Source organism: Colletotrichum phormii (assembly GCF_030913505.1).
Source record: "Colletotrichum phormii strain CBS 102054 chromosome Unknown BDP81scaffold_29, whole genome shotgun sequence".
Classification (NCBI taxonomy): Eukaryota; Fungi; Ascomycota; class Sordariomycetes; order Glomerellales; family Glomerellaceae; genus Colletotrichum; species Colletotrichum phormii.
In genome coordinates, this window is record NW_026851471.1 from 243,024 (window position 1) to 267,341 (window position 24,318).

The 24,318-nt window shown below is 51.3% G+C and overlaps 10 protein-coding genes and 1 non-coding gene across 11 annotated transcripts; 3 read left to right on the forward strand and 8 right to left on the reverse strand.

Annotated features, from left to right (window-relative positions):
• Positions 1 to 782: 782 nt before the first annotated feature.
• BDP81DRAFT_454508 (uncharacterized protein) lies at positions 783 to 2,269 on the forward strand (the record flags this gene model as incomplete). Its single annotated transcript, XM_060592955.1, has 4 exons — positions 783 to 1,007; positions 1,071 to 1,107; positions 1,185 to 1,611; positions 1,660 to 2,269. 4 exons carry the CDS (start codon positions 783 to 785, stop codon positions 2,267 to 2,269), a joined length of 1,299 nt encoding a protein of 432 aa, XP_060439393.1.
• Positions 2,270 to 2,273: 4 nt separating this feature from the next.
• Positions 2,274 to 4,803, reverse strand: BDP81DRAFT_439470 (general substrate transporter). The gene is made up of 6 exons (XM_060591405.1): positions 4,422 to 4,803; positions 4,194 to 4,351; positions 3,475 to 4,128; positions 3,113 to 3,422; positions 2,789 to 3,055; positions 2,274 to 2,726 (listed from the first exon to the last, which is right to left on the reverse strand). The coding sequence occupies exons 1-6, from the start codon at positions 4,520 to 4,522 to the stop codon at positions 2,621 to 2,623; spliced, it is 1,596 nt and encodes a 531-aa protein (XP_060439394.1). The 5' UTR covers positions 4,523 to 4,803; the 3' UTR covers positions 2,274 to 2,620.
• A 1,308-nt stretch (positions 4,804 to 6,111) lies between these two features.
• Positions 6,112 to 6,782, reverse strand: BDP81DRAFT_454510 (uncharacterized protein; the record flags this gene model as incomplete). Its single annotated transcript, XM_060592956.1, has 3 exons — positions 6,112 to 6,276; positions 6,413 to 6,487; positions 6,549 to 6,782. The coding sequence occupies 3 exons, from the start codon at positions 6,780 to 6,782 to the stop codon at positions 6,112 to 6,114; spliced, it is 474 nt and encodes a 157-aa protein (XP_060439395.1).
• Positions 6,783 to 8,049: 1,267 nt separating this feature from the next.
• On the reverse strand, positions 8,050 to 8,928 carry BDP81DRAFT_503672 (uncharacterized protein; the record flags this gene model as incomplete). Its single annotated transcript, XM_060595601.1, has 4 exons — positions 8,050 to 8,253; positions 8,301 to 8,341; positions 8,384 to 8,586; positions 8,737 to 8,928. The coding sequence occupies 4 exons, from the start codon at positions 8,926 to 8,928 to the stop codon at positions 8,060 to 8,062; spliced, it is 630 nt and encodes a 209-aa protein (XP_060439396.1). The 3' UTR covers positions 8,050 to 8,059.
• A 609-nt stretch (positions 8,929 to 9,537) lies between these two features.
• Positions 9,538 to 10,124, reverse strand: BDP81DRAFT_121752 (uncharacterized protein). The gene is made up of 2 exons (XM_060581615.1): positions 9,725 to 10,124; positions 9,538 to 9,638 (listed from the first exon to the last, which is right to left on the reverse strand). The coding sequence occupies exon 1, from the start codon at positions 10,043 to 10,045 to the stop codon at positions 9,794 to 9,796; it is 252 nt and encodes an 83-aa protein (XP_060439397.1). The 5' UTR covers positions 10,046 to 10,124; the 3' UTR covers positions 9,538 to 9,638; positions 9,725 to 9,793.
• Positions 10,125 to 11,161: 1,037 nt separating this feature from the next.
• On the forward strand, positions 11,162 to 13,126 carry BDP81DRAFT_465337 (glycosyl hydrolase; the record flags this gene model as incomplete). Its single annotated transcript, XM_060594270.1, has 1 exon — positions 11,162 to 13,126. The coding sequence occupies one exon, from the start codon at positions 11,162 to 11,164 to the stop codon at positions 13,124 to 13,126; it is 1,965 nt and encodes a 654-aa protein (XP_060439398.1).
• Positions 13,127 to 13,514: 388 nt separating this feature from the next.
• Positions 13,515 to 13,613, reverse strand: BDP81DRAFT_t339. Its single transcript has one exon. It is a non-coding gene; the product is annotated as a tRNA-Leu (tRNA).
• BDP81DRAFT_439490 (uncharacterized protein) lies at positions 13,543 to 14,065 on the reverse strand. The gene is made up of 2 exons (XM_060591406.1): positions 13,760 to 14,065; positions 13,543 to 13,684 (listed from the first exon to the last, which is right to left on the reverse strand). The coding sequence occupies exons 1-2, from the start codon at positions 13,897 to 13,899 to the stop codon at positions 13,567 to 13,569; spliced, it is 258 nt and encodes an 85-aa protein (XP_060439399.1). The 5' UTR covers positions 13,900 to 14,065; the 3' UTR covers positions 13,543 to 13,566.
• Positions 14,066 to 14,951: 886 nt separating this feature from the next.
• Positions 14,952 to 17,215, forward strand: BDP81DRAFT_332188 (uncharacterized protein; the record flags this gene model as incomplete). Its single annotated transcript, XM_060585574.1, has 7 exons — positions 14,952 to 15,194; positions 15,266 to 15,301; positions 15,356 to 16,003; positions 16,057 to 16,274; positions 16,325 to 16,521; positions 16,579 to 16,964; positions 17,021 to 17,215. 7 exons carry the CDS (start codon positions 14,952 to 14,954, stop codon positions 17,213 to 17,215), a joined length of 1,923 nt encoding a protein of 640 aa, XP_060439400.1.
• A 342-nt stretch (positions 17,216 to 17,557) lies between these two features.
• Positions 17,558 to 19,578, reverse strand: BDP81DRAFT_121806 (major facilitator superfamily transporter). The gene is made up of 6 exons (XM_060581616.1): positions 19,249 to 19,578; positions 18,943 to 19,154; positions 18,682 to 18,893; positions 18,447 to 18,623; positions 18,004 to 18,392; positions 17,558 to 17,940 (listed from the first exon to the last, which is right to left on the reverse strand). The coding sequence occupies exons 1-6, from the start codon at positions 19,519 to 19,521 to the stop codon at positions 17,749 to 17,751; spliced, it is 1,455 nt and encodes a 484-aa protein (XP_060439401.1). The 5' UTR covers positions 19,522 to 19,578; the 3' UTR covers positions 17,558 to 17,748.
• Positions 19,579 to 20,008: 430 nt separating this feature from the next.
• BDP81DRAFT_503674 (uncharacterized protein) lies at positions 20,009 to 21,639 on the reverse strand (the record flags this gene model as incomplete). The annotated part of the gene is made up of 2 exons (XM_060595602.1): positions 20,009 to 20,689; positions 20,774 to 21,639. The coding sequence occupies 2 exons, from the start codon at positions 21,637 to 21,639 to the stop codon at positions 20,134 to 20,136; spliced, it is 1,422 nt and encodes a 473-aa protein (XP_060439402.1). The 3' UTR covers positions 20,009 to 20,133.
• Positions 21,640 to 24,318: the final 2,679 nt, after the last annotated feature.

Consider the following 24,318-nt stretch of genomic DNA (forward strand, 5'->3'; position numbering starts at 1 on the left):
TGTTGATGTTGATCAAGATTTACATACGTGGAGTGGTTGCTGTCGAGCGATCCGCTAGCTTGTCCGATCCGCTCGCTTATCATGCACGTTAGTCGATTAAATCCTTAGTCTAAGATTCGGCATTGTTTGCTTGCCAAGTTACCCTCGTGCCCGCTTGCTCAGTAGTTCCTTGTGCCCGCGCCCAAAAACCCGTCACCCGAGGCACCTAGCGATCTGATCCCTCAAGCAGAAGCTTGCCCAAATACGTGGAATATGGAGCTCCAAATTATGTGAATGTTTGCCTCAACTACCCTTTGTTATGATTGGTTCAGAAGCGGTCCAAACCAACCGCCTGATTCAAGGTTGCTATTGTTCTTGACAAGTTTGGGATGACATACCTTGCAGATCGTGCTGACAGGTGTAACAGAACTCTTGGCTCCATTTCCGCCTTTTCGTTGCTCAGCTGGTCCCTTTCCTCCACCAAATGTAGTGCGATCGTTGTTCGTCCGAAAAGGCGGACGGTGGACCTCCAGGAAGCAATCAAGTCCCCCAAATACCTGAGATGTCAATGTTTGGAGGTTCACATCACTTCAAAAGCAGTAATAAGATATCCAGGAACCCTAACACGAGCTTTCTCAACCGAAAGTCAAGCTGTCATTGCAAGAAACGCCTCAAGAGTGTTTTAGTTCGATTCGTCCCCAGCTTCCCGCCGTATGTGCCACACTTGAGGGTTGTGTTCTCCAACAACACATCGCAGCTTCGATGCCGATTCTATTCAAGAGGCAACAATTTCGAACACGATTATGACCGCAGTCGTGTCACTTCTGCTCGACCAGCATGACTATGCAGTCCAGGCCCGCAGAGTCCCGCCCCCTTATCCGCCAATGACCCTTGATGGGCGAAACCTTGTCATTGTATCTTGCATCATGATGGCACTCACAACCATTTGGACTATCATGCGCATTATGTCGAAGTATATCGTTGGCGCGGCCTACCTTGTTGAGGATTATTTCTACTTGCTTGGCCAGGTAAGCTTCGTCGTAGACTTCAGTCTATGCTGGGCGCGATTGGCTGATTCCCGGCTCTTCTAGGTCTTCTTCTATGGAGCTGCGATCTCCTGCATTCTCTGTGAGTCAATAATTTTACAAATAATTATCTGAGGCATCAAAAGACGATGGTTTAGCTGACAGACGACTATTGTTTAGCTGTCGTTCTTGGAGGCGCTGGACACAATATTTCTGATCTTGAACACAACATCCACGTCAACTGCTTTTACAAGACATTCCTGGCTGCACAAGTCACATACGCCGGCGGACTACTAGCTTTCAAACTGAGCATTATTTTGTTGACCCAACGCATCTTCTCGGATTTCGGTCGCTGGTTTCGGATTTCGTGCTGGGTCGCAATAGGGCTCTCCATCGTCTGGGGACTTTACACTGGCCTCGTTGGACTGATAATTGCAAAGACCAAGCCGGGCAATGGAGGAAGCAAGCTTCTGTTCAGCCTGGTGCCTATTTTCGACATTCTCACCGACGTTATCATCGTTGCTCTGCCGATGAAAGTCGTCAGCACCTTGCAAATGTCCAGACCGCATAAGATTGCACTCTACCTCATATTTGGTGCCGGAATCATGTGAGTGATACTATGTCAAGATTTCATGTCAATACTTTATGGTTGAAGGCTCTACCCCGAGGACAAAGATACTGACGCAACAGCGAAACACAGCACCATTCTGTTTTCCGGCGTCCGTTTATATCATACCCTTACCGTCGACTATGGGAACATAACGAAGAGTTTTGCCTCTGCACCTTACAGTGCTGTACTACAGAACGGCATTGCAGTCATGGTGGCATCCAGCCCTATCCTTCGGCCCATATTCGACCGAACGAAAGCCAGGTGGCTAAATCTATCAATCCGGGGCAACGGAAGGACTATCGCCACGGGGCATGTAAGGACTTTAAGAGGTCCCGCGACCACGCGCAACCGTTCTGATGCACGAACGACTCTTAGTCGAAGCGATGGTTTTAAGCAGATGACGGACAACAGCGACGCGGATGACAGCCTTAGTTGGGAACTGGAGGATCTCGAGACCTTGAGGCGAAAGAGTGACCAGGCACAAATTTCGGCTCATGCAGAAGCCCAAGCACCTGATCGTGTTAGTCCTCTCTCGCTTGGCGGAGGAATTTCTGTTACACATACTTTTACAATAGAGTCTCATGTGACTCGGCTGCCCTCGTTTTCTGGTTTCGTTTCCACGGATGTTCAGCCCAGCAAGGCCGACGTAGCTTAGAGGAATACGAGAACGGCAACTTATCATGATCAGAGAGTGGTTGTGGTCGTCGTGGCAGAGGTCCAAGAGAGCTTTCATACCCCGATCTCTGCACCCGGTCACGGTATGGATGATGTAGCTGGGTCTTTCTTGAGTGACAAGATTTGAGTCAATAAAACGATAGGCGTTTGGAGGTATACATTAAGGAAGGATAGCAAGGTCGCGTTTTCAATCTCATCAGACTAACTAAAAGATCCGATTTGACAGCAAAAGTTTCTGCTGGTACCTCTCGTAATTACCGCAAGTGCTTCTCTACAGACCCCAACCTTAGTCGACATTTCTCGACCAAACTCCAGGGCCAACGGCCTGGTATCATGCTCTACCCGCCTCGTCAACTTCTCTTACGTCTTGCTCTACGCTCTTCGCATCGTCGGATTTCAGGGCCGGGGCTTGGGCCAGACGATCACCTTCATAGCCACTAAAAAACAAAGTGTCAGCGTCGTCGTAGGCCGAGGATAGGAATTTCCTCGATAAACTTACAACAGAGCATCCATCTGGTCGATTGTGACACCTTTAGTTTCAGGCAGGAAAAAGAATGCCCAGACAGTAGCTGTGAGCATCCAACATGCGAAAAAGAACCAAACACCGTAATCGAGACTACTGAAGATGTACGGAAGAGCTTTTGTGATGATGAACTGGATCAGCCATTGGGTGAAAGCGGCAAAGGTTCCAGTCAAATTGCGGAGAGCACCGGGAAAGATCTCGGCGGAGACGATCCATGGGATGCCATTCAGACCGAAAGACCAGCTGTATTAGTATGTGAGTACCACTGTTCTCTGTCTCGCTTGCGAGGACACAACTTACAATACTGAGTAGATCATGATGGCAGCGGTAGCAGCGCGGCCACCCGCCTCCGTCGAGGCAGAAAGCTCTCCTCCAGCTGCGATGATTGGTGCCGGATTGCCAACCTTAACATAGGCGCCCACGAACCATAAGCAGAGAGAGCAGGCTAAAGATGAAATGATGGTAGGTCTGCGTCTGCCCCAGATATCGATAAGTGCGCCGTAAAAAATGATTGACGCGACGGCCTTGACAAGACCGTAAATACCCGTGTACAGGGCCACATCACTGATGCCAATGGAGCCAAAAAGCATAGGAGAGTAGTAGTTGATAGCTGTACCGTGTTAGCAGTGGGTCAAATGAGATGATGACAACAAGAAACTCACCCGCGGCACCGGACATGTTCTGCAAAGCAAACGAGCAAAAGACCAGGAACAAACGGTTCCACATTCCCTTTCTTGAAAGTTCGTGCAGCGATCCTCGGATGTAGGCGTAGAACCCGCCGCCGTAAGTCGCCGCAACCGAGGCCTCCTCGGCCAATCTGGCACGGATCATTTCCACTTCCTCTTGCAGGTATTGATGATCAATCGGCAAATGTCGTAAAGCCACAAGGTTTCTGTTCGCTTCCTCTTCGCGCCCTTTGCGGTAGAGCCACAAAGGCGACTCATGAAGCAGAAATCCGCCGACCAATAAGGCTCCGGAGGGAATGAGCTGAATAGCCATCGGCACACGCCACGATGCTGAGCTAGTAGGGTTCATGTTCTGATTGATGCCGTAGTTGATCCAGAAGCCAATCAAAGATCCTGTTTGGTACGTGACCTCAAAAAGACCTGTGAGAATTCCTCGGATGGAAGGAACCGACAGCTCAGCGATGTAGGAAGGTACCGTGGCCGTGATCACACCACAGCCCCAGCCGGTGAGTGCCCTGCCAGCATACATGGAGGCGAGGTCGTTCGTGGCGGCTACCATTGGGATGGCGCCAGCAAGGAAAATGATGTTACTGATGATGAGCGCCCACTTGCGGCCAACAGACTCTGTGACTGTTGATGACGGACATTAGCTTCGGTGGTGGATTCTGATATTTACGAGGGATGTGGGGGCATACTGAAGAAACACATAAGTGCGCCCCCCAATGCGCCGGCTTGGAAGGCCGAGGTAATGTTGGATGATATCTCCTTGGATGTGGCCGGTGTGATGCCAAAGTCATTGACGAAGCTCTTGCGCGCAATGGTTGTTCCAATGAAAGCCGAGTCATATCCGAAGCTATCCAAGCCGAATTAGCATGTTCTCTCAGAGGGGCGGGACCAGACTGGATATTAGAGTAGGGACGAACAGCAAAGAGCCCATCGCAATGATGAAAGACTCTGTGTAGAGACGCCAGTTATATACCTCCTTCGGCGTAGGCCGATCCTCGACCGCGCGAAGTCCACCCATCTTCGCTGACTATTCCAATCTTCAGATCTTACTTCCCTCCTCAGATGTAGTTGAAAAGAAGGTTGCGCGCGCTTAGATTGGGCGAATAAGCACAGAGAAAGCGGTCGATACGAACAGAGTTTGAGAGAACGGCAGCGGTGCTACCAAGCTATGCAGCCCAAGGTTGTTGTACGCTACATAAGAGGGAGGAAACAAGACGAAGTCTCCATGAGAAGCGAGGTTTATCCTCGATTTCCGCACTTATCCCCGCAAAGTTCCTCCACCGTCCCACACTCGGATCATGGGGGCGGGGTGAAATCTGGGGAATGGCGCGCTAGCTTTGGTTGTCACTAGGGGAGTCGCAGCTGGCTGAGGGATTTGGTAGCAGATTTACAACCCTCGCCCTCATTGACCCGAAATCGACGAACCTCCAAGGCACGGTTGCACCAATTAGACCACTCAAGGGGGCATCACGCCGATCTGACCCGAGAGGCAGGGGAAGTCGTGAAGGATGGGCACGTCAATTGGAGAAGACGGACAAGCGACAGTGGGGTTGTTGGAGTTGAGTTGTATCCGGATTGGATAACATTGACCCCTTCACTTCTTCAAAGGCAAGGGCAGGAAACGCCTTGGTGCAAGCATGGAGATCCAGGAGCGGTGAGGAGGACCCAAGTAAGAGACTTCACTTGTGAGATGACAGTGTTATTGGCAAGTTGGCAATTCTTCCCATACGGGCGTCCCAAAAGTGGGTGTTTATTAGTAAAGCCGATAGGCGAGCGTATTTCGAACGTTAGCCGCGCGTCGGTTCTCGTGAGAGAAGTCTCAAAGGGCGTCATGCCTGCATCTCTAGCTGGCATATATTCTCCGGTTTCCGTGACTTGAGAGAATGACGGACGAGAGCTTCTTCACCAACTGCGTAATTTCAGTAAGCAATTTTTATTGATGAACGAGCCTCCATCCTCCGAGTAACACTTAACCTCAACCCGCGCGGCTCAGTTCATGACCACGCGGCAAGACTCTGAAGCTCGCCCCCCCCCCGGCAATCTTCTCATCGGCCAATACCGAACAAGTTTCTAAACTTGCCCTGGACGACCCCTTCTGCAGATCTCTCTTGGGACAGAGCCTCACAAGCCTGTTGCTTGTCACCCTTTCATTGTTCACATCCTCAACAATAGATCGCTGGGATGTGTTCGGAACACCTGTGCCGCAGCTACTGCTACGTCTTTCCGATGAAACCTCCTCTGCACGCTGCTCCTCGACGTCTCCCGCTCCATCACGTTACCGATTTTTAATCCTTTTCAAGATGTGTCCAATGTCGTAGTGCCTCTTCCTCCATTCTTGCCCTTGTTCTCTTGCTTTCCTCTCAAAATTCTCCAAATTCTCGAAAGGAAACTGGTATGCCGCATGTTATTTCTCTATGTTGAGTTCTTACTATGATCCAAACCCCAAATCCACAGCTGATCAATCCAGATCATGAAAGGTAAAGGAATGTCGGGGTGTCGTCGTTTTGAGAAGCGCGAGATGACTTGGTGCTTTAAAAAGCATCTTTCACGGTAGCAAAGTTATTTAAGTATGCGTGGTTAATACTGTCACGTACGACGTTAAATATCTTAAAACAAATTTGTGGGAGACCTCTCGACATAGCGACTTGGTAAATCGCCCATGAACAGATGAATAAGGGGGTCGTGGAGCTGGCGTATCCACAATTCATCCTTGAGTATATCGGAACATTTCTGGTCATCGTTCTCGACGGATCTCAACGTCGTCAAGAGAGTCTAGAAATCAGAGTCAGTTCATAGTGAGCAAGAACTGCGAATTTGTGGCCAACCGATATAACCTTCACCCAATCCATCTATAACTTGAGCATTAGCTTCAGCTTGGCCAATTTCTCTGATACTAATTTTAACTTACACAATTCGCAGGGAGATGTATCCATCTGAGATCCGATTCCGGATAGAATTCACCCTTGGTCCTGTTCGCCAACACCTTTTGGAGTAAGTAGGCGGCGTAGGCCCATGTAGTTCGACGCCAGTTCTTCTACGGGTACATTCTGCACTTGGTGAGCATCGCCAGAGGTTGTATCAGTGCTCTGGTGTTCATGAGAATAGAAGTCGACTATTGTCGCGTCAAATCCCGTTGTCTTTGGCTCTCTTTCAGGACGACTGTGTTTTGCAGCGGGTGCTGGCCGAGCAGTCGTTCTCGAGCTGGTAAGGATATCACCACTGTGGCTCATGAAGAGCCTGACAATAGCCTCATGCCCTGCCATCATCGCCACGTCCATAGGTGTTTTTCCGTCCTGATCGACCGTCTTTGTGTTGGCGCCCTTGTCTATCAGAAGACATTCCCCAAATGTGCCGCGTCACGTAGTGCCGTTCTGGCAGCTCCGTCAGCAAGGCTGATGTAGACTGTGTGCTTGAAAAGCAGTCGTACAACGAGCTCACTTCTTGATATTACCCCATTCTGGAAAGCGCTCTGCATAGAGTTCTGTTCCCACACTCTAAATATCCTCATTGCGGAATTTCTCAAGCAACGTCGAAACGTCAGGTGCGTGTCCCGCTGCACATGCTTCTTCCAACATGACCGTCAGATTGGCCAACCCGCTCAATTCAATGAACGTCTCATCACTGCTTAGAAGTTTCGCAAAGGTTTGGCGTCTATGCCAGTCCATCTATTGATGAAGTCCCGTGTCTACTCGAGGCTAAGAAAGGTTCGATTGCCCCATACAAGGCCAAGCTTGCGCAACTTAGCCTTGATGACTGTGATATCATTCGCCATGGGCAGTTCGCTGTGATTTTGGGCTCGTCCCCCTGTCTTGAGAAGTTGAGACAGATGAAGTGAAGGCATCCTCGTGGAATCCGCAACAGTAGTCATCTTGGAGAACCGAAAACTAGCATTGAAGTAAAACCATTATTGCATGAAGTCATAACCTTCGAGATCAAATTTATTGCAAAGGTCCTATATCTCCTTAACATTCTCCATTTTTCGGTGGAGGAATATGAGGTGCTTGACTGCCCATACGACGGCAACAACCTCCACGAAACATCTCTCCAGCTTGGCACGGGCTGTTAGTGCCATGCTAAGGAGGGGCCCCAGTCCCCGCGGTTTGCCGCTGCGCGCTGGGGTGGATTAGCTATACGCTAATCAAACCCTTAACAACGCACATTTTCCCCTCGAATCGAGCCGACGATTATTCAACCTAACGAGCCGCCGTCGACTCGAATTCGCCTTCCGCAGGCTAGACGAAGTCTTCCTGGTAGGGCAGGGAGCAGAGGTTCCATCTAGCCTCCCGAAGGAGACGGGCGACTTTCTTTCCCGGCGCAAGTGGCGCTTCCGGGCCCAAATTGAACATCACCGACCGACTTTTCGACTTCGCTCTCTCAGCACCTTTGCCCCTTAAACGATCGAAGACTCCCTCGAAGAGACGAAACGACCATTGGGTAGCGATGTATAGCCACGGCTATATACAGCTATGCTCGTTACAGAACCTAACAGCAAGCCCTACAACCTAGTCTTACGAGGTTTTGCCCCTTGTGGTTTCCCTTGTGGCGGTATTACCTATTACGATATACTCCGGACGGTTACTGGAACGTTGTGTAAACCAGAAGCCTGCGGGCTCTGGGTCGAAGGATAGGAGATACTGGCGGAATCGCGTTCTAGGGACGACCATAGCACTGTCTCGGGCAAGCCAGCGGCACCCAGAGACAGGTTAAACACATAGTTGCCTTTGGGCACGATTTGGAGGACGAGCTGGACTGTATCTAGTGATAGCTATAGGCCTACGGCCCTCCACGCCATATACCCTTCGGGAGGTCTGCCGCAAGGGCGGCTGCGCCCTTGCCGCTACGGCGTTAAAATACAACAACAACAACAACAACAACATACGACGGCATGTTGTTGTCATCGTAATCTTCCCTCAAGTCTTGGACTGCATTCCTCATGGAAGTCTCATAATCCGCAATTTCCCCGTTGGATGATATCCAGCCCAGATTACAGAGTGTGTCCAGTGTGACTCGGTGACTGTAGCCAAAGACATGTCTTCTTGCTTCATAAGGGACTCCCAAGTCTGAGTTATGGCAGGAATTTTGCTGAAACAAATACGCTTCTCAAGCTACAGATACTTTACGTCAAGTTGGTGGCTTCCGGTGACCCTTCCCGCCTCCGGAGTTTGATATTATCATATCTAAGTTGAACGAAGCTAAAAGCTTTCTCATGCAGAAGACCGGATGCGGAACTACCTTAATGCATATGATGATGGCTTGAAAGTAGCTATCAGGACGGATCTTCATTCTCTGTGCAAATTTATGAGAAACCCATCCGCGTGGGTATTTGGGGCAGTTACCACCGAAGTTTAAGTTGAAGAGTCTCCCGGTAAGAACTGATGTGCCTCTAGAAACGGGAATTTTTAGACTCCGAGAATATCCTTCCATATTGTTGTGTACTTACATAGCACGCTAATCATACATGTAGTCAGTACATCAGGTTGTGCATGAGTTTGGGGAGTAGTATTGCTATCTTATCAAAGGCATTTTTAAACGTTTCTTGAATTTTGTAAATTCCCATGAAGTTCAGAATTCTGAAGGTCATCTACGCAGTCTGTTACGGTATTTGTGAGATGTGTGGCCTGCGAACACACGTCCCTTACAACGCTCGAAGAACGTAGAAATGTCGCATATTTTGACTTGTTCCCCGGCCTGTCTGGGCTTCTCACGGAGTCAAAAGTGTAGAATGCCGTTGAAAATCGCCCGTACTTTCGAATCACACTCTTGCGCAGCGCAGCACGACATAGCCAGGTTCCCCGGGCTACAAAGTTTGGCGCCCGGTGGCTATCAACGGCTATGCCCGGCTCTTGGGTTGGACTGTGGCTGAAGAGAAAGCGTTGGCTTGAAAAAAGTCTGGTCTCTCTTCAAGTCTCTCTTCAGGTCTCTTGAAGACAGAGTAGAACCTTCTTTCAAACGGGAGTAAAACCACGGTTGGGGACATCAATGAAACGGAGAGCTTGAGGTGCGTCTGAATCGAGTGCGACCGCTTGCGACGCGTTTGAAGAAAGGTCCTTTCGTCAAGATGTCCGGTCTGTCGGCAACTGGGTAGAAGTCGTAGGCCCCACTAGTCGGCCGTTTTCCGAGCTAGATGGCACGATCTTTTCGAATTCAGCGAGAATAGGCAATGGGATTGACCTCTCAGAAGCTCTCAAAAGTCCAAATTCCCTTCTAGAAGAAATCTTACGTTGCTCATGACCCCAAACTGACTCTGTCATTCCACTTTGTTTCCCCACAATACCTCCGCAAAGTCATCTCACATCCTCCACAGAAAGTCTATTGGCCCCCATTGACTTCCGCCATCGTTCATGGGAACATCGTCCGAACTCATGACAGGAGAGGAGCTTTGACTTGAACGCAAACAACCAACCGAATGGGTTTGCGACCTTACGCAAGGCCAGGTTGGCAAGGGCACGAGTGACAAAAAGTGACAGAACCACTGGAGACCGGCGCTTGAAAGAGCCAAAAGAAGACCAAGTCCCAGCATCTCCAGATCGGGGAAACCCATCGTCCTGTGGTTTGCGGGGCACAGCTGGCGATACTCTCGGCCATTAAACCTTGTCCCTCACTCCGCACCCAGGGAATGGTAACAGCGAGCAAAGTGCCGTGGTACTGCGTGGTAATTACCATCTTCCCCACGGCATCATGCGCCAATTCGATGATCTCTGCCCAGCGGCCCTCGCTTGCCACGCTTTTTCTGCCTTGCGTATCCAGCTTCAAAAGAGACACTGCATGCTGCATTGCGACGCTGATGCTGCCGTCGCTGCGAGTTTGTCGGACCGCTCGACCACTCGGATGATGAGTCTATGCAACGGATCGAGACCGGCGGCTATCTCCACGCTTTGAAATCTGCACACGTGCCCATGTCGCGGACAATTTGGGCTTAACACCAACAGCTTTGCAATAGTTTACATGTAGCTACGTCTGTGGCCCAGGCCGTTCGGTTTCTCTCTTCTTCTCTTTCATCGAACAAAACATATGATGAGTTTCAGCGAGCGATACTGCGGGCGAACCCCCGCGCGTCCGCAACCTCCGCATTTTCCCTCTCGCTACTTGTACGCCAATCTGCCACTAAACCCACCGAGGCTGGGGTCAGTAGCATAACCTGATTCCAAAAGTTGTAAATTGCCTTAGACCACCGGCGTGGCCGCCCCGCGTTTACTCCAGTCTTTCCCCAATTTCTAGGATTGCCTACCTAAATTCTTTCGTTTCCCACACAAGGCTTGACCGAACCCCCGTGGGGCCAAGACCTGTCGTTGGGTTTTCTTTTCGGCCCGTAAAGTCAGTCCAAGAAACTCTCTCTGTTAGTTGCTTCTCGCCTTTGGCTCTACTCTCGTAACCATCATCGTCATGACCCGTCTTCGCCGAGCCTCAGTAGAACCACACGCCCAGGGATCATGACTCCTTACCCTTGGTCCGTCTGCGGAGCTGTTTCCTTGGCTCTGCCCTGGCTGACGTAGTATCGAGAGCTTCGAATGACAGCTTCCCCGGTCCAGTCGGATCCTCGTCCAGGCGTGCGCAGCGCGCGCAGCCGATATATAAAATGAACGCCTTCAGTGTCTGCGTTCGTGAGATTTCGGAGATCAAGCGGCGCGTCTACCAGTACTATCCATCGCAGCACAGCATGTCAGTCCTCAAGGGTGGTGCCGTCTTCACGGCCATCGCCTCCCTCGCCGCCGTCGCGGTCCCGGCTTCGTCTGCCAGCGTCCCGACCATCACGCCCGAGTACCTTGCGACCGCGGGCAACAACTCCCTCTTCACCCGCTGGAGGCCTCGCTCTCACTACCTCGCGCCGCACAGCTGGCTCAACGACCCTTGCGGTGCCGTCTACGACCCGGCCACGGAGACATACCACTTGCACTACCAATTCCACCCCAACCACGTCAACTGGGGAAACATCTCATGGGGCCATGCCGTCTCTAAGGATCTCTTCCATTGGACCGATGTCCGCGACTGGCAAAACGACTCTTCCGTCTCGCTCGCCTCCGGCAAGTACGCGTCCGGCCCTCTCTCGCAGTTCACCGGCACTACGCAACCCGTCAACATCGAGGGTGCCAGCGATGGCACACTCTTGACCTTCGGCACCGGTATTCACTACCTGCCCACGAACTGGAAGCAACCGTACATCACCGGCACCGAAGTGCAGGCCATGTACACTTCCTCCGACGGAGGTTCCACTTGGGACGAAGTCGGCACCGTTCTCTCTGGACCTCCCGAGGGCTGGAACGTCACCGGCTGGAGAGACCCTAGCTTCTTCCCCTCCACGGAGCTCGACAGCCTCCTCCAGGTCAGCGAGCCCCACTACTACATGGTTCTCGGCTCCGGCCTCAAGACCGGCGATGTGCCCGCTCAGCTCCCCGGCGCCGCCCGCCCCGGTTTCATCGGACCCCGTATCCCGCTCTACTCCACGCCCTCCTCCAACCTGACCGAATGGACCTTCCTCGGCGCTCTCTGGGAGCCCGCCGCGAACTCCTCCCTCGGTGTTCCCGACATTACCGGATCCTACGGCTATAACTTTGAAGTCAGCAGCTTCTTCGACCTCCCCGTCGGCGATTCGGACGAGAAGGCCTGGTTCGTCACCATGGGCGCCGAAGGCGGAAACACAACCCAGCACTGGAAGGAGCAGTGGGCTCTCTGGAACCGCGGAGACGTCGCCCGCCGCGACAACGGCTCCGTCGAGTTCACGCCCACCGCGGGCGCTGCTCTGGACTGGGGTATTTCCTACGCCCAGGCCACCTGGAAGGACACCCGCAACGACGACCGACGCGTCATGTGGGGGTGGGCCAACGACGACATCCTCGGCGATTACGCTTTCAACACGTCCAAGCAGATGGGTTACCAGGGATCCATGAACCTCCCTGTGGAGCTCTACATCAAGGAGACCAAGGGCGTCCAGAACTGCGGCACCCAGCAGGATGGAAGCACCTGCATCGAGAGCTGCAACGGCCACACCGCGCAGACTCTCGGTATGCGTCCCCTCTCCGACGTCCTCGAGCTCCTCCGCGAGGGCGCGCAGACCAACGAGTTCGAGATCGGTCAGCTCGCCGACACCACCAAGACCGCCTCCGCTGATCTCGGCACTTCCTACGAGCTGACTGCCACCCTCAGCGACTTCAGCGGCTCCGCGGGCATCATCCTCGCCCAGAGCCCCGACTCCGCCGAGTACACCACCATCAACTTCGACGTCGAGGCCTCGGAGATCAGCGTCATCCGCACCCATAGCAGTCTTCTGCCCAACTTCAACAACGCCACGTTTGTGGGTCACTTTGAGCCCTACCAGATCCACGAGAAGGGCGCCAACGCGACCGTCACGGAGGAACTCAACTTCCACGTCGTGCTCGACAACTCGCTGCTCGAGATCTGGATCAACGAGCGCTTCGCTCTTACGGCGCGCATTTACCCCTCGCGCAACGACAGCACGGGATTGACCTTCTTTGCTGCTGATGGCGGCAAGGCTACCTGGAAGGATGTCAAGGTCTGGACCGACCTTGCGCAGGCGTGGCCCGAGAGGCCGGAGGATTCGAGCGTTCCCTTGGTTTGGGACACCGCTGAGCAGACGAACAACTACAGTTGGTGGGCCGGATACTAGGTGTAAATATCTGTAGACCTAGAAGTGACGGGAACTAGATGATGATTTTACGTATGATTACAGTATAGAGTAATACCTATTAGCAAAAGTAAAAGTTTTGATGAATACACCGTTCATAGATGCTTGCCTTTGATCGTCTCAATGAGGGGAAACTGTGCAGAACCCACGAGTCTCTTTGATGATAGAGCTGTATGGGCAATTGGTTATTCAAAACCAGAACCTCCGCAGCTCATTGATGCAGCATTTTCTCGTACATGCTCCTTCGTTACATATGTGTGTCTAGTCTCATCTTATTCTCAAACTTCATAAGTTCACAACACACGAAATGAGCCTCTCCCGACGCAAAACCAAGAAGAGACAGCCATCACCGACTTCAAAAGGACGAAAATGAAAGGGACGAGACTCGAACTCGCGCGGGTTGCCCCACCAGGAAGCAGATGTTAAGCTGACCTTAACCTGGCGCCATAACCAACTCGGCCACCCTTCCGATGGTGATCCTTGGATGCCCGTGGATCGGTGAGGTTGAGATCCAAATCTTGGGTGAGGGAAGATAAAGCCCTAGAGTGGAGCATCGTGAGATTTTTCGTCGAGAGAAAAGCTTCCGGAGCGGATCCCGGATTCGTAAGTACCTACGTTGTGGGGATCACGGACGTTGCCGCTAAGCTGAGAACCGGGTCGCGGAAAGGCGGCAGTGGCTTTGGGGCTACGGGCATTGCGAGATGACGAGTCTGAAGCTTTTCATTGTGGCCGGTCGAGTCTGGATTAGCTAGCATTACTATGCAGCCGAGCCAATGTTCTGATGTGGCTGAAGGGGTTGTGGCATGTGCCAGCTGCGACTTGATGTGAGACTCAACATCGGAACCGCTCGTGAAACCCGATGAGTCGGGCTGGTCAATCCAACGAGTGAGGGCAATTTGACAGCAGAGAGGCAGCAAGTAAGAAGTGAGTGAGAGTTACCTGACCATCATGAGACTCTTGCTCATTTCATGATGAGAATGCTATCTTCCTCACACCGGCACAAACCCTCACCTTTTGACAAGCTCAGGTCATCGCAAGCTTTGCTCTTGAGGAGGATGGTCTAGACCAACGCAAGAAATACGAGGTAAACAGGGCGCGAGCTCAACCAATGATCGCAGTTCATCGAGGCTTAAGGATCGAATGGTCCGGACTGCTCTCCCTTGGCCTGCACGCAGAGTGCGGTTGTACGAGCGTCGAGCTGTCAAAACGGCTGGCCCATCAGAAGATGCCACCCAATCATCCGGTAAACAGGTGTCATTGCTTCCCGTCTTGCCGTACAGCTAAGGTAGCTCATCCATGGATGTGTTCACCCATGGGGAGATCTTCCGTGTGGTGATGATCGCGATCATCGTCTTGGAGCACCCAATTAGTGCTGCGCGGCCCGTGACGTCATGCATACCTACCCAAATGCGGTAAGAAGCTTGAGCAGACACGCGCTTGACGTCGGCGGCGGCAGCATTCCAGCTGTTTCCTCGTGCCAGCTTTCTCCCAAACTCATGATTTTCAGCTGCCTCAGCTTCGTAGCCCCAGACGAGCGGATGAACCTCGAAACGACTTCAAAGCTAGGAGACACCTCGCATCGCAGTCGAACCTGAACCTTCGTTCCATCGCATCTACCCGCCCAAGGACAGTAACGGCAGAAATCATGTTCAAGGGTAAACCCAGCGATACTGACGAGATGGCTTCACAACCGCCGCCTCCACCACCGCCAACGACAGCACCGCCTCTCCCTCCACCTGCTGCTTCAGACCCCGGTGTAGATACCCCAGCGAGCCAATCTAGCTATGGATACTCCAGCCAGTCGACAATGGGACAGGAACCCGAAATTGTAGAGGCACACGAGGAGGAGAGACCAACAGACAGCCATCACCTGGCAGACATGGCCTCCAAGGAGAAGCCGATCGAAGAGAGGGGACACGCCGAGCTTGACCACGATCATGTTGAAGTGAAGAATTTAGGATGGAACAACCCACCGAGCAAGGTTGCGCAGCCCATGGTTGGTGGTTTGAGTAACGAGGAGCTCTGGATCCTAGTCCGACGATTTGACAAGGTAATTGGAGCGAGCCGATTGACCTCTGTGCCGGAGGCGTGTCATTTATGGAGATATTGATACCTTCCCAGCAAATCTTCCACGTCAAATCGATATCCGAGCCACCGGTGAGCTTGCCCTTCCAAATCGGCGCATACCAGCAGCTAAACATAGATGGGCAGCTTGCAAACCTGGATATGAACATCGCCGACGAGGAGGAGTTCTCGCCTGACAAACTCCGCGCCCATGTAGAGCGCTTGTACATGACCGTCGTTGTTGGCTTATTCTCCTTCTGGAAGCATATTGTTCGCCTCCGTTCATGGCGCGAATACAAGCGCACCTCACTCTTTCTCGCAGTCTACTCCATCGCCTGGATCCTCGATTTCGTCGTTCCCGTCCTCGCTAGCTTCCTTATCGTTCTTGTCCTCGTCCCACAATCACGAGACTTTTGTTTCCCTCCCGCCCCCGCTTCCCTCATCGACAGCAAAACCGGCGGCGTCAAAAAACCCGCATCCGGCGTCCTCGCATCCGATGACTCGATCACCGGCGCACCCGAGAAACATGCCGGAGAGGCCGTGGAACAAGAGGCGTCGAGCTTCGTGAACAGCATCTCATCGCTGATCATCAGCACGGCGGCGGGAAAACATCCTCAAGGCGATCCCCACGACGACTCTTCTGTCCCCGACCCTACTAACATTACCCAAGATGTCGTCAATGCCAAGGATAAAACGGACGGCAAGGAGCCTACCCCCCACCACGACAAGACCAAGAAGCCTGTTCACGAGTCCGTCTGGATCAAGGCTAGGCCTGTGATGCATGGCATCGCCGACGTGAGTACTCCAACTCGAAGCCACTCTGTTCTTGCAACTGACAGAATGCGCAGTTTGTCGATACCTGGGAGCGTTTCGGAAACGCTCTGAGTCCAACCCCACCTTTTCCCCATCAGAGACCTCGTCTCGTCCTTGCCAGCGTTATCTTGCCACTGCTACTCGTCTCTTTGTTCACAACCTCGTACATGCTGGTCAAAGGTACCGGTTTTGTGGTTGGATTCACCGTCTTTGGAGACCCCATCATCCAAAGAGGCCTGGTGTTTATCAACCGGTCAGTCTTTCTTTCAACGTTGATTACTCGCGTGTCTAAAGTATGTCCAGTACCTACCCTCATTGGCAGAAGTATGTTGAGTTGCGAAACACCATTCTCAAGGGCATTCCCACCAATGCCCAAGTCACCATCACGCTTCTGCGCATTGGTGAGCGCAACAAGGCACCGCTCCCTCCTCCGCCAAAGTCCGATGTACCGCCACCTGATGAACCTCATGCGACCGCTGGTCAGGATCTGGAGCACCTCGGTAAGTAACCCATGACTTAAAAGAGGCTGCCGGAGATTGGCTCATAAAACTCACCAGGTGTCGATCAAGCAGATATAGACGAAGCCATCCAACCCGACGAAGCAGCACTAGCGCCAGCGGAGTCGGAAACGGCAGAGCACAAGCAGAAGAAGGGCCATCGAATCATGAATTTTATCAAGAGCACCGCCAAGGGCGGTATCAACACCACTCTCGCCGCGGACAAGGTAAAGGCTAAGGTCGGCGCTAAACACGCCAAGGACAGGCTGGGCGTCATTAAGAAGACGCCCGATCCTGAGAAGGGTCCCGTTCGATTCCCGGCACGCTGGAAGGGTAAGAGGGGCCATGCTTATATCACGACTACGGCTACGACCCCTGCGCTCAGCTGGACGACTGAGTCGGATGATCTGAGTCCGACGTGGACTGTCACCATTGGTGATATCGAGGTGAGAATTGTTCACGCGATCTCTTTAGATGCCACAGCTGACGTATACTCCACCAGCAAATTCGTAAAATGGGCGGTCTCGGCTGGAAGTCCAAGATTTTTGTTGGCTGGGCTACCGATCGTGAGATTGCAGACGGCCTCATCGCGACAGATAGCATCGGCAAGGAGTACCATCTTACCGCCATTATTTCGAGAGATGAACTCTTTAACCGTCTCGTGGCCTTGGGGTCACAGATGTGGGAAGCATGGTAATGAGGTTATGTCATTTTTGACAAGGGAAAAAGACTGTAACATATACACGGTGTTCCAGGAGACTGAAACTTTTGGGATTGGTACAGCATACGCATTACGACAGTTGTACCGTAAACGCACGAACCATAGCCTCCACGGCCAATTATTATGAGTTCAATGGCAATGACGAGTCTGTGGGATAGAAACCGTTGACTCTTGGTGCTATTCTCAAAAAGGTATTAAATTGTTATTTCTTACGGTACATTGATACAAGAACGTACTAGCCTGCGATCCAGATTCCACATGGTACTCGTGATGTCTCCTCGAAATACATCCAGTGACCTCCCATGTCATTCTCTTCACTTCTTGGGTCGTAAGTAGGCAGCAGATTGCCTAAGATTCCTATGTAAGAAACGATGTCTATATGCCTATCCGGGCCTCAAATTATGTTCCATAACCTGACCCAAACTACTTCTCGGTAGTCCTCTAAGGTAAGGGAAGTTGCTGAAAACACGTATAGCTTATAAAATATTGCCTCCCTCACTTGTCTAACCTTAATCCCTCGAGCTCTCTGCATGCTCATCTTGGGCACTGCCAACTTTACCAAGTTTTCTCCCCCGCTTTTCAAGATAAGCAATCAGGAAAATCACTGGCACAGTCAACGCGCCCGTCACCAAACTAGCAATGTATCCTTTTCGGTAATTAGGCGCATCCGTCACGGGGTAGAATATCAGAGGCCACCACGTCTGTGTTCCTGTTAGTGACTGCCAGCACAGATAATTGCTCATGGAATGCAAGTAGCCACTCACCACAAACGCAAAATCAAACGAGTTCATGAATCCCGTTGTAATCGCCCTCAGCTGCAAATCGTGCGACGTCAGGTCCGCCATCCACGAGTACCACAGCGCCTGCGGCGCATATGTTGTGCCCATCAGGTAGAACGCAAAGAAATACCCTGCGTCCGGCGGGTTCGAGATCAAGATTGCGCTGCTGACGATGAAAGTGAACCCGATGCACAGCGAGGCCTGCCAGCGCGAGCGAAGCCTATCGGAGACGGCGCAGTAGACAAAGGTTGCGACGATGCCCGTGGCGTATGTTGCGGTCGGGTAGTTGTTTTGCTGGATTACGGAGTAGCCCCGCGATGCCATCCATAGGGGGATTACGTTGTTACCTATTGCCTGGACGCTGAGGGAGTATACTGTGTTTACATGTCAGTACTTGTTGAACCCAGATATCTGTAACGAAGACATACGCATGAAAACGGTTGGCAGGAGCCAGAATTGCCAGCTGAGTAGGACACGTTGAAACACGCTCCTGTCCCATGCTTTTGTCTTTGTTCTGCCGAGGCGGGTGACAGCGAGTTCCCTCTCTTCCGGGGTCAAGAATCTTGCTGCGAGGTGCTCTGGTAGATCTGGTATAGCGAACCAGCCTTCTCAGATGTCAGTCTCTCGTTTTGACATGGCGTCTTCTCGAGCGCGAGCACCTACCAAAAACGGCAAACGGAATGGTGATGCACGAGACCACTACGAAAATAAGTCGCCAGGGTTCAATCGGGCCGTCGGATAGAGATGCCAGGAGTCCCGCCTGAATCCAGCCTCCTGCCATGTTGCCGAGATTGCCAAAAGCGCAAAAGACGGCTGCGCGGGTTGCGAGTTCGGACTGCTTGTACCATGACCCGTAGATGAAGTGCGCACCGACACTGTGTTCTATTAGAATTGTAACTCATCGAGACGGAGAGCAAAACTTACTATGCGATGGCTGAAAAGGCGCCCTCAAAGCCGTTGAGGATAAAAACTTGATAGACGTGCGTTGCTCGAAATGTAACGAGAGTGAGGACGCTCCAGACTGTGTTTGCTGCGACGAAGACGTAGCGGGGTTTTACGATGGTCAGGATTGAGGTTGAGGGAATTTGAAATACGGCGTAGGTGACGAGGTAAATGGTATGCATGTAATTGAAATCCTAGAGTGGAGTAAGTCAGAGTCTATCGCGCATGAAAGCTGAGGTGCTTATTGGATGTTCCAGTCCTCTCGCTGGAGTGTTGCGAGTCACTCACTTTTCCTTGGAAATTCAGGTCCTCTTTCATTCCGCTGATGTACGCCGTATTGTAGCTCGCGCGGTTGACGCCGAATAAGAACCACACGACAGAAAAGTAGATGAGCACGGTGAAATCAAGCTTGATAAGCAGCGATCGCTCGACCGACGCTGGGCCCCAGAGGGCTTCTTTGATCTTTGACGCCATATCAGACACCGGCTGCCTGCGTTGTCGATGTGAGAGTGTCAAGCCTGGAAGCAGTGGCGCCGCCTCATGAGAGGTTATGCCCGGCATTGTGTCTGTATTTGAAGCGAGCTGCACGCCGCCCGCGTACTACCACCCAAGGTTCCACTGTGTCAACGATGTCGTCTTGAAGGGTTGCACATTTCGCCATCTCCAATTCCCCATGGGAGATAAAGAGGGAAGGTCGTTGGGCTTAACCGAGGTTCGGCCGATATCTCTAACCGCAACCATGAAGGGTTGATCCTGTCATCAGAGTTTACCCCCGTTTGGTACTACGGCTTACAAAGGTTCTCTGGATCAGATGCTGAACCCCGCCTAACCCCACTAACCGCGGATTGCGCGATCTTATCCGTTTTGATGGCCATCTGAGTGGAATTAGAGATAAGAAAGTCAGCTACAACAACCCCCAACTTCTTCAGGCAACTTGTCCCAAAATAGGGTAATTCCTTGCACATCTTCAAGTGTTCATAAACTAAGATCAGGTAGATACTCATATGCAAACTTCACTTTCGGTTTGTTCGCGTCTAGGTCGATAACACCAGTTGAAAATATTGATACTCTCAATCTGACTACTATGCGCGCTCATCATTCTACTACCTCACTTAAAACCTTCTACATATACCCGATAAATAAGAGGGGAGCTTCACAATTTCATGCATGGCTTTAGTCAAATAGAAATGACGATAAACGTTGCCTTGCCTCCGCGTCATCCCATTCCACCAAAATCCGTTCCTTCGACTCCTCCACTTTGGTCTGCACCATAGTTTCCATGGCGGCCTGCTCTTCTGGGCTGAGAAGATCAATTCTAGTCTTCCAAAGCTCTGTATTGTGAATACCACCATACGGCTCACGCTGGCCAAAGAACTTCTCATCTAGATATTTCCAGTAAATAGTATCGAATGCCCAGCTCTTCCTGGCAGCATAGTTTAGCCAGAAACGTCCCGTGGCCCAGCTGTCCCGCATGTACGCTGAGAGGAGGAACGGCGTGTTTGAGTTTCCTGTCTCATTCTCTGCCTTTTCTAAGGCTAACAGCCATGTCGGGAGACGTTTCTCGTAAGTGGTCGTCCAATCATCGATACCATTCTCCCAAGACTCGGGAAAATCGAGCAACAGCCACCAGGGCGAATCCAACGTAAAGTGAGTCGGCCCAGCATATGCAAATTCCCAATCGATGGTCCCAAGAACGTCGCCATTGTCATCGACGAGAATATTATCCGGCCTAAAATCATCTCACCACAAGTGAAAAGCGCTTGAATTATCAGGCATCGGCAGGGTTGCACAAGTTTGCTTTGCGTGGGCTGACCAATCATCATTAGAAAAGCCGAAACTCGATAGCCGGCCTTGTTTTGCCAATCTGCGGAACAGTTGACGCGCGACGTACTTGGTCCTGCAGTCATCTTCGGAGGATATTATGTCGTTGTGCTGGAAGAGGAGTGTTGCCATTTGCATCTCGGCCAGTTTCACATACCAGTCATCGGCTGTCTGATACATTGTGCCTTTGGCAGGCAACACAGATTCGGGTACGTTGGAGAGTTTGACCATATTACTCATGTTGAAGGTGATGGGTCGTCCTGCCACGCAGATGGATCCGGGGCTGGTCTCGACAACAGCCCCGATGTGCGGAAACGTGGGTTGTGCAAGCTGCAGCACACATCGTGCAATCTTGTAATAGAGGTCCTTGAGTTTGGTTTCGGAAATTTCCGGATCCAACAGGAGGATATTGCAATCGGGCGGTAACAGGCCGCATCCCAAGGTTTCTCGGGACCCCATATCTTGGATGACTTGGAATGGACCGATGCCAGATGTGGGATCGACACCATAGTGGTAAACCTTGGGAACTATGAGTTGAGTATGTTGCGCCAAGTATCTCGCTGTCGCGGCTTCGCTAAGCGTTTTTTCTTCATGTATAATGCCCTGACTGGGAAAAGGTAGGCGCACCAGGACATTTGCGGGAGAAGAAGCTTCGGCATCTAGTCGAAAGGGAAATAGAATGTGGAATCCGCCGAGAATCACCGGTTCTATGACCTTTCCAGGCGCACCCATCACAATCTCGGCAAAGGCTTCGACCTTTCGGAGGTATGATCTCAACGAGATTTGTTTAACATATTCGTCCCAGGGTTCATCGGTCTGATTCCATTTCAGTTTATCAGAGTCTTGTCGAGCTGCCATTGCGCTAATAGATGGTGAGAGCGAGAAGAAGGGACGTAAACATGAAGGACTGGAACCAACGACTGACACTGCGTGATGTTTATGGCCATGAAAGCCTGAGGCTGCGAAGGTCGTTGGGTAGACAAAGGCTGTGTAGTGTAGGGGTGGTAAATGTCTTGGCCATGTCAGGCTAGGCGAGGCGTAGCAGTTGACGTCCAACGGTAAACCCCTTGACGAAACCTTCGTGGTCCAAACCAAGACTTCAGTTCACCCAGCTTTTGGTGAGTCCTGCATAATCAAAGCGGGTCATGTATGCACGGTGAAGCTGTGATGGCAAATCGCGCGTTCGCTGGTAAAAGCTCTTGAATCTGGAGGGGGGGCAGCTGCTGAATCGCGCCGAAGCCTTTGACAAATGTCGCTCGCCCCCAGAACACCCCAACCTACGACATCCACAACTTATCGTGGCATCTTTGGCAGACGATGTCAAATTGCGGATACCCGGCCCACCAGATCGAATAACGGCGAAAAATAACAAAGAGAGTGTGTTGTCGAGTAGACAGAGCTCCAGGGCGATTGCGCGGCCGCATCGTGACCAGGGATGAGGCAGTTGGTAAGTAAATCTTGTGGAGACCAGCAAAAACAGATCAACTTCAAAAGTAATGGTGGTTCCGGGCGGTAGAACGATTTGAGGTTGAAGAGGTAAAAACTATTGCTCATGTTTGAGGCGTGAACGCAGAGCTCAATATGACAAGCAGGTCCGGGAGCCCAGCGGTGTTGTGATATGCATTTGGAAGAACAGAACCTTGGCCCTCACTTCAAGCGGATAGAAGTGCGGAAAGCTCAATGTTCGAAACAAAGACGGTATTCTAGGGGGCTAATCCGATGAAAAGAAAGAGCTAGATTCGTTTCGGTCGGCAGATGGGTGAACACTGAACAGTTTGATGGAGAGAATAAGGCGCTCCCTAAGCTGTAGACTGGGTGAAGAGTCGGGGAGAAAGATAGTGAGCGATGACTCCTAATAGCTAGAAGCTCAAATAGTTCGACAGGGAGAATCGTCTATAAGATAGGCAGAGAAAGCTTCGTAGTTTACTATGTTATTCCAAGTTAGATACGCACTCAAGCATATCACGCCTTTCGACATTTTCCGAATCAAGCAAGCCACCTGAAAATCACATCCAGGAGCGTCTCCATACCGCACTTCACACGCCGAATAGCAACCTCAATAGGCATGTCACTCTTTCTAAACCGTCTGCATATCTTGAATGACGCCGTACATTAATTAATCAGGACTTCAACCGTGCAAAACATTGACCCTGAAGAAATGGAGAGGAACGTAGAGTTACAAGAACTCAGGGTCGACCAAACTTTAGCTGCAGGCGATCTTGCACATGAAAGGAGCAAAGCAGTCAAGGAGGAGAATGAGAAGAAGAAGAAAAACGAGGAAATATTGGACAATGCCGCACAGGCAGCTCAGGAGAGGCGCCTGGATGCCAATACCCAACTCATGATAGCGGCTGCAAGGGCGAGCGCAGAACGACGCGGAAAGAAGAATAAGGAGAAGGATGAGAAGGAAGCAAAGTAATCGAGTTCTCTCATTTCTCTCATTTAGTGTCATGAAGTAGTATAGTTTAAGAAGGGACTGGGTATCGTCCCAAAGTTTTTAGGCTCATGTAAATATAACATTGTCTCAGTACTCGAGGAAGCTCCAATTCTCAAGCTTGAAACAGCTGATCTTGTATTCATGTGTCTGAGATCAAATCACTGTTTTGGTCGAGGCAGGGGTCATCTTCAAGCACGTAGGTCGCGTTGAATCGGACAATAGTCAGGACTGCCGTGTATTACAAAACTGTTGGTTCACGGGGTCGTATACGACAAATAGTGGTAGCAATTATCACTCGTCTGTTGGTGATCCTATTGCTTGTTCTTCTTGTTGTTCTATCTTACATTGTAGGCAGGAGTCGGTCGAAGTAGGTAGTGACGGCCTGGGTGGTTGCCCCACCTTTATCCGGCCGTGATGACTAGGCCAGTTGTCCCACTTCGCCCAGGGCAGGTGCCAGCCAGCCCATGGTACCTGCCTATTACTCCTTATCAGCCTTTGCTGTTCCAACAAAAACCGTCCCCATAACATTGACCTTTTGAAAGGACGTGGTGCGTTTCCCCACAGCCAATACACAGAGGCTTTAGACGACTTTAAATCAGCAGTAAAAGCTTGTTGTCGTCACTCTTGAGCTAGGTATTCATCCCGTAATGAGTCGGATCTCCTGCTGAGCATCTGCATCTCTTCATAATTGAGCGGTCTCTCAGGATTAGGACCGAAGGTCCGCGAGAATCGGCCCGAAACCTTTTTCGAACTGTTGTATAGAATGTGTCGTGTGGTCACAATGTGGGCATCGAGATGTGTAATAGAGAACGGTTATCCATTGAAAGGAGAGAATAGGTACGAGGCTCGCTCTGAAATAATGATGATGATGATGATGTATTTAACGTCTGGTAACAAAAGGACGTGCCGGGCGCTATACCGATATAGTCTATGCTAATCTAAACTATGTTATAGGCTACCGTCTTTACCTAACGTTCCTATTTAATGATTCGGGCAAATTTCGGAAAAGAAATTGGTCTCCTCTATCCATTCGTATAGAAGAGAGGCTCCCTTAGTAGAACCTAATAAGAAATCAATGCTTATTTTAGCTATACGTTGGC

Coding starts and splice junctions, on each gene's coding strand:
- BDP81DRAFT_439470 (XM_060591405.1), bottom strand. CDS start 4,522: ATGGGTGGACTTCGCGCGGTCGAGGATCGGCCTACGCCGAAGGAGGTA. Junction 3,423..3,474: donor GAACATGTCCGGTGCCGCGG/GTGAGTTTCTTG, acceptor AACACGGTACAG/CTATCAACTACTACTCTCCT. Junction 3,056..3,112: donor ATCATGATCTACTCAGTATT/GTAAGTTGTGTC, acceptor ATACTAATACAG/CTGGTCTTTCGGTCTGAATG.
- BDP81DRAFT_121752 (XM_060581615.1), bottom strand. CDS start 10,045: ATGGGTTTCCCCGATCTGGAGATGCTGGGACTTGGTCTTCTTTTGGCT.
- BDP81DRAFT_439490 (XM_060591406.1), bottom strand. CDS start 13,899: ATGCTAGCTAATCCAGACTCGACCGGCCACAATGAAAAGCTTCAGACT. Junction 13,685..13,759: donor ACGTCCGTGATCCCCACAAC/GTAGGTACTTAC, acceptor GCTCCACTCTAG/GGCTTTATCTTCCCTCACCC.
- BDP81DRAFT_121806 (XM_060581616.1), bottom strand. CDS start 19,521: ATGCCGGGCATAACCTCTCATGAGGCGGCGCCACTGCTTCCAGGCTTG. Junction 18,624..18,681: donor CATTCCGTTTGCCGTTTTTG/GTAGGTGCTCGC, acceptor ACATCTGAGAAG/GCTGGTTCGCTATACCAGAT. Junction 18,393..18,446: donor CCTGCCAACCGTTTTCATGC/GTATGTCTTCGT, acceptor ATGTAAACACAG/TATACTCCCTCAGCGTCCAG.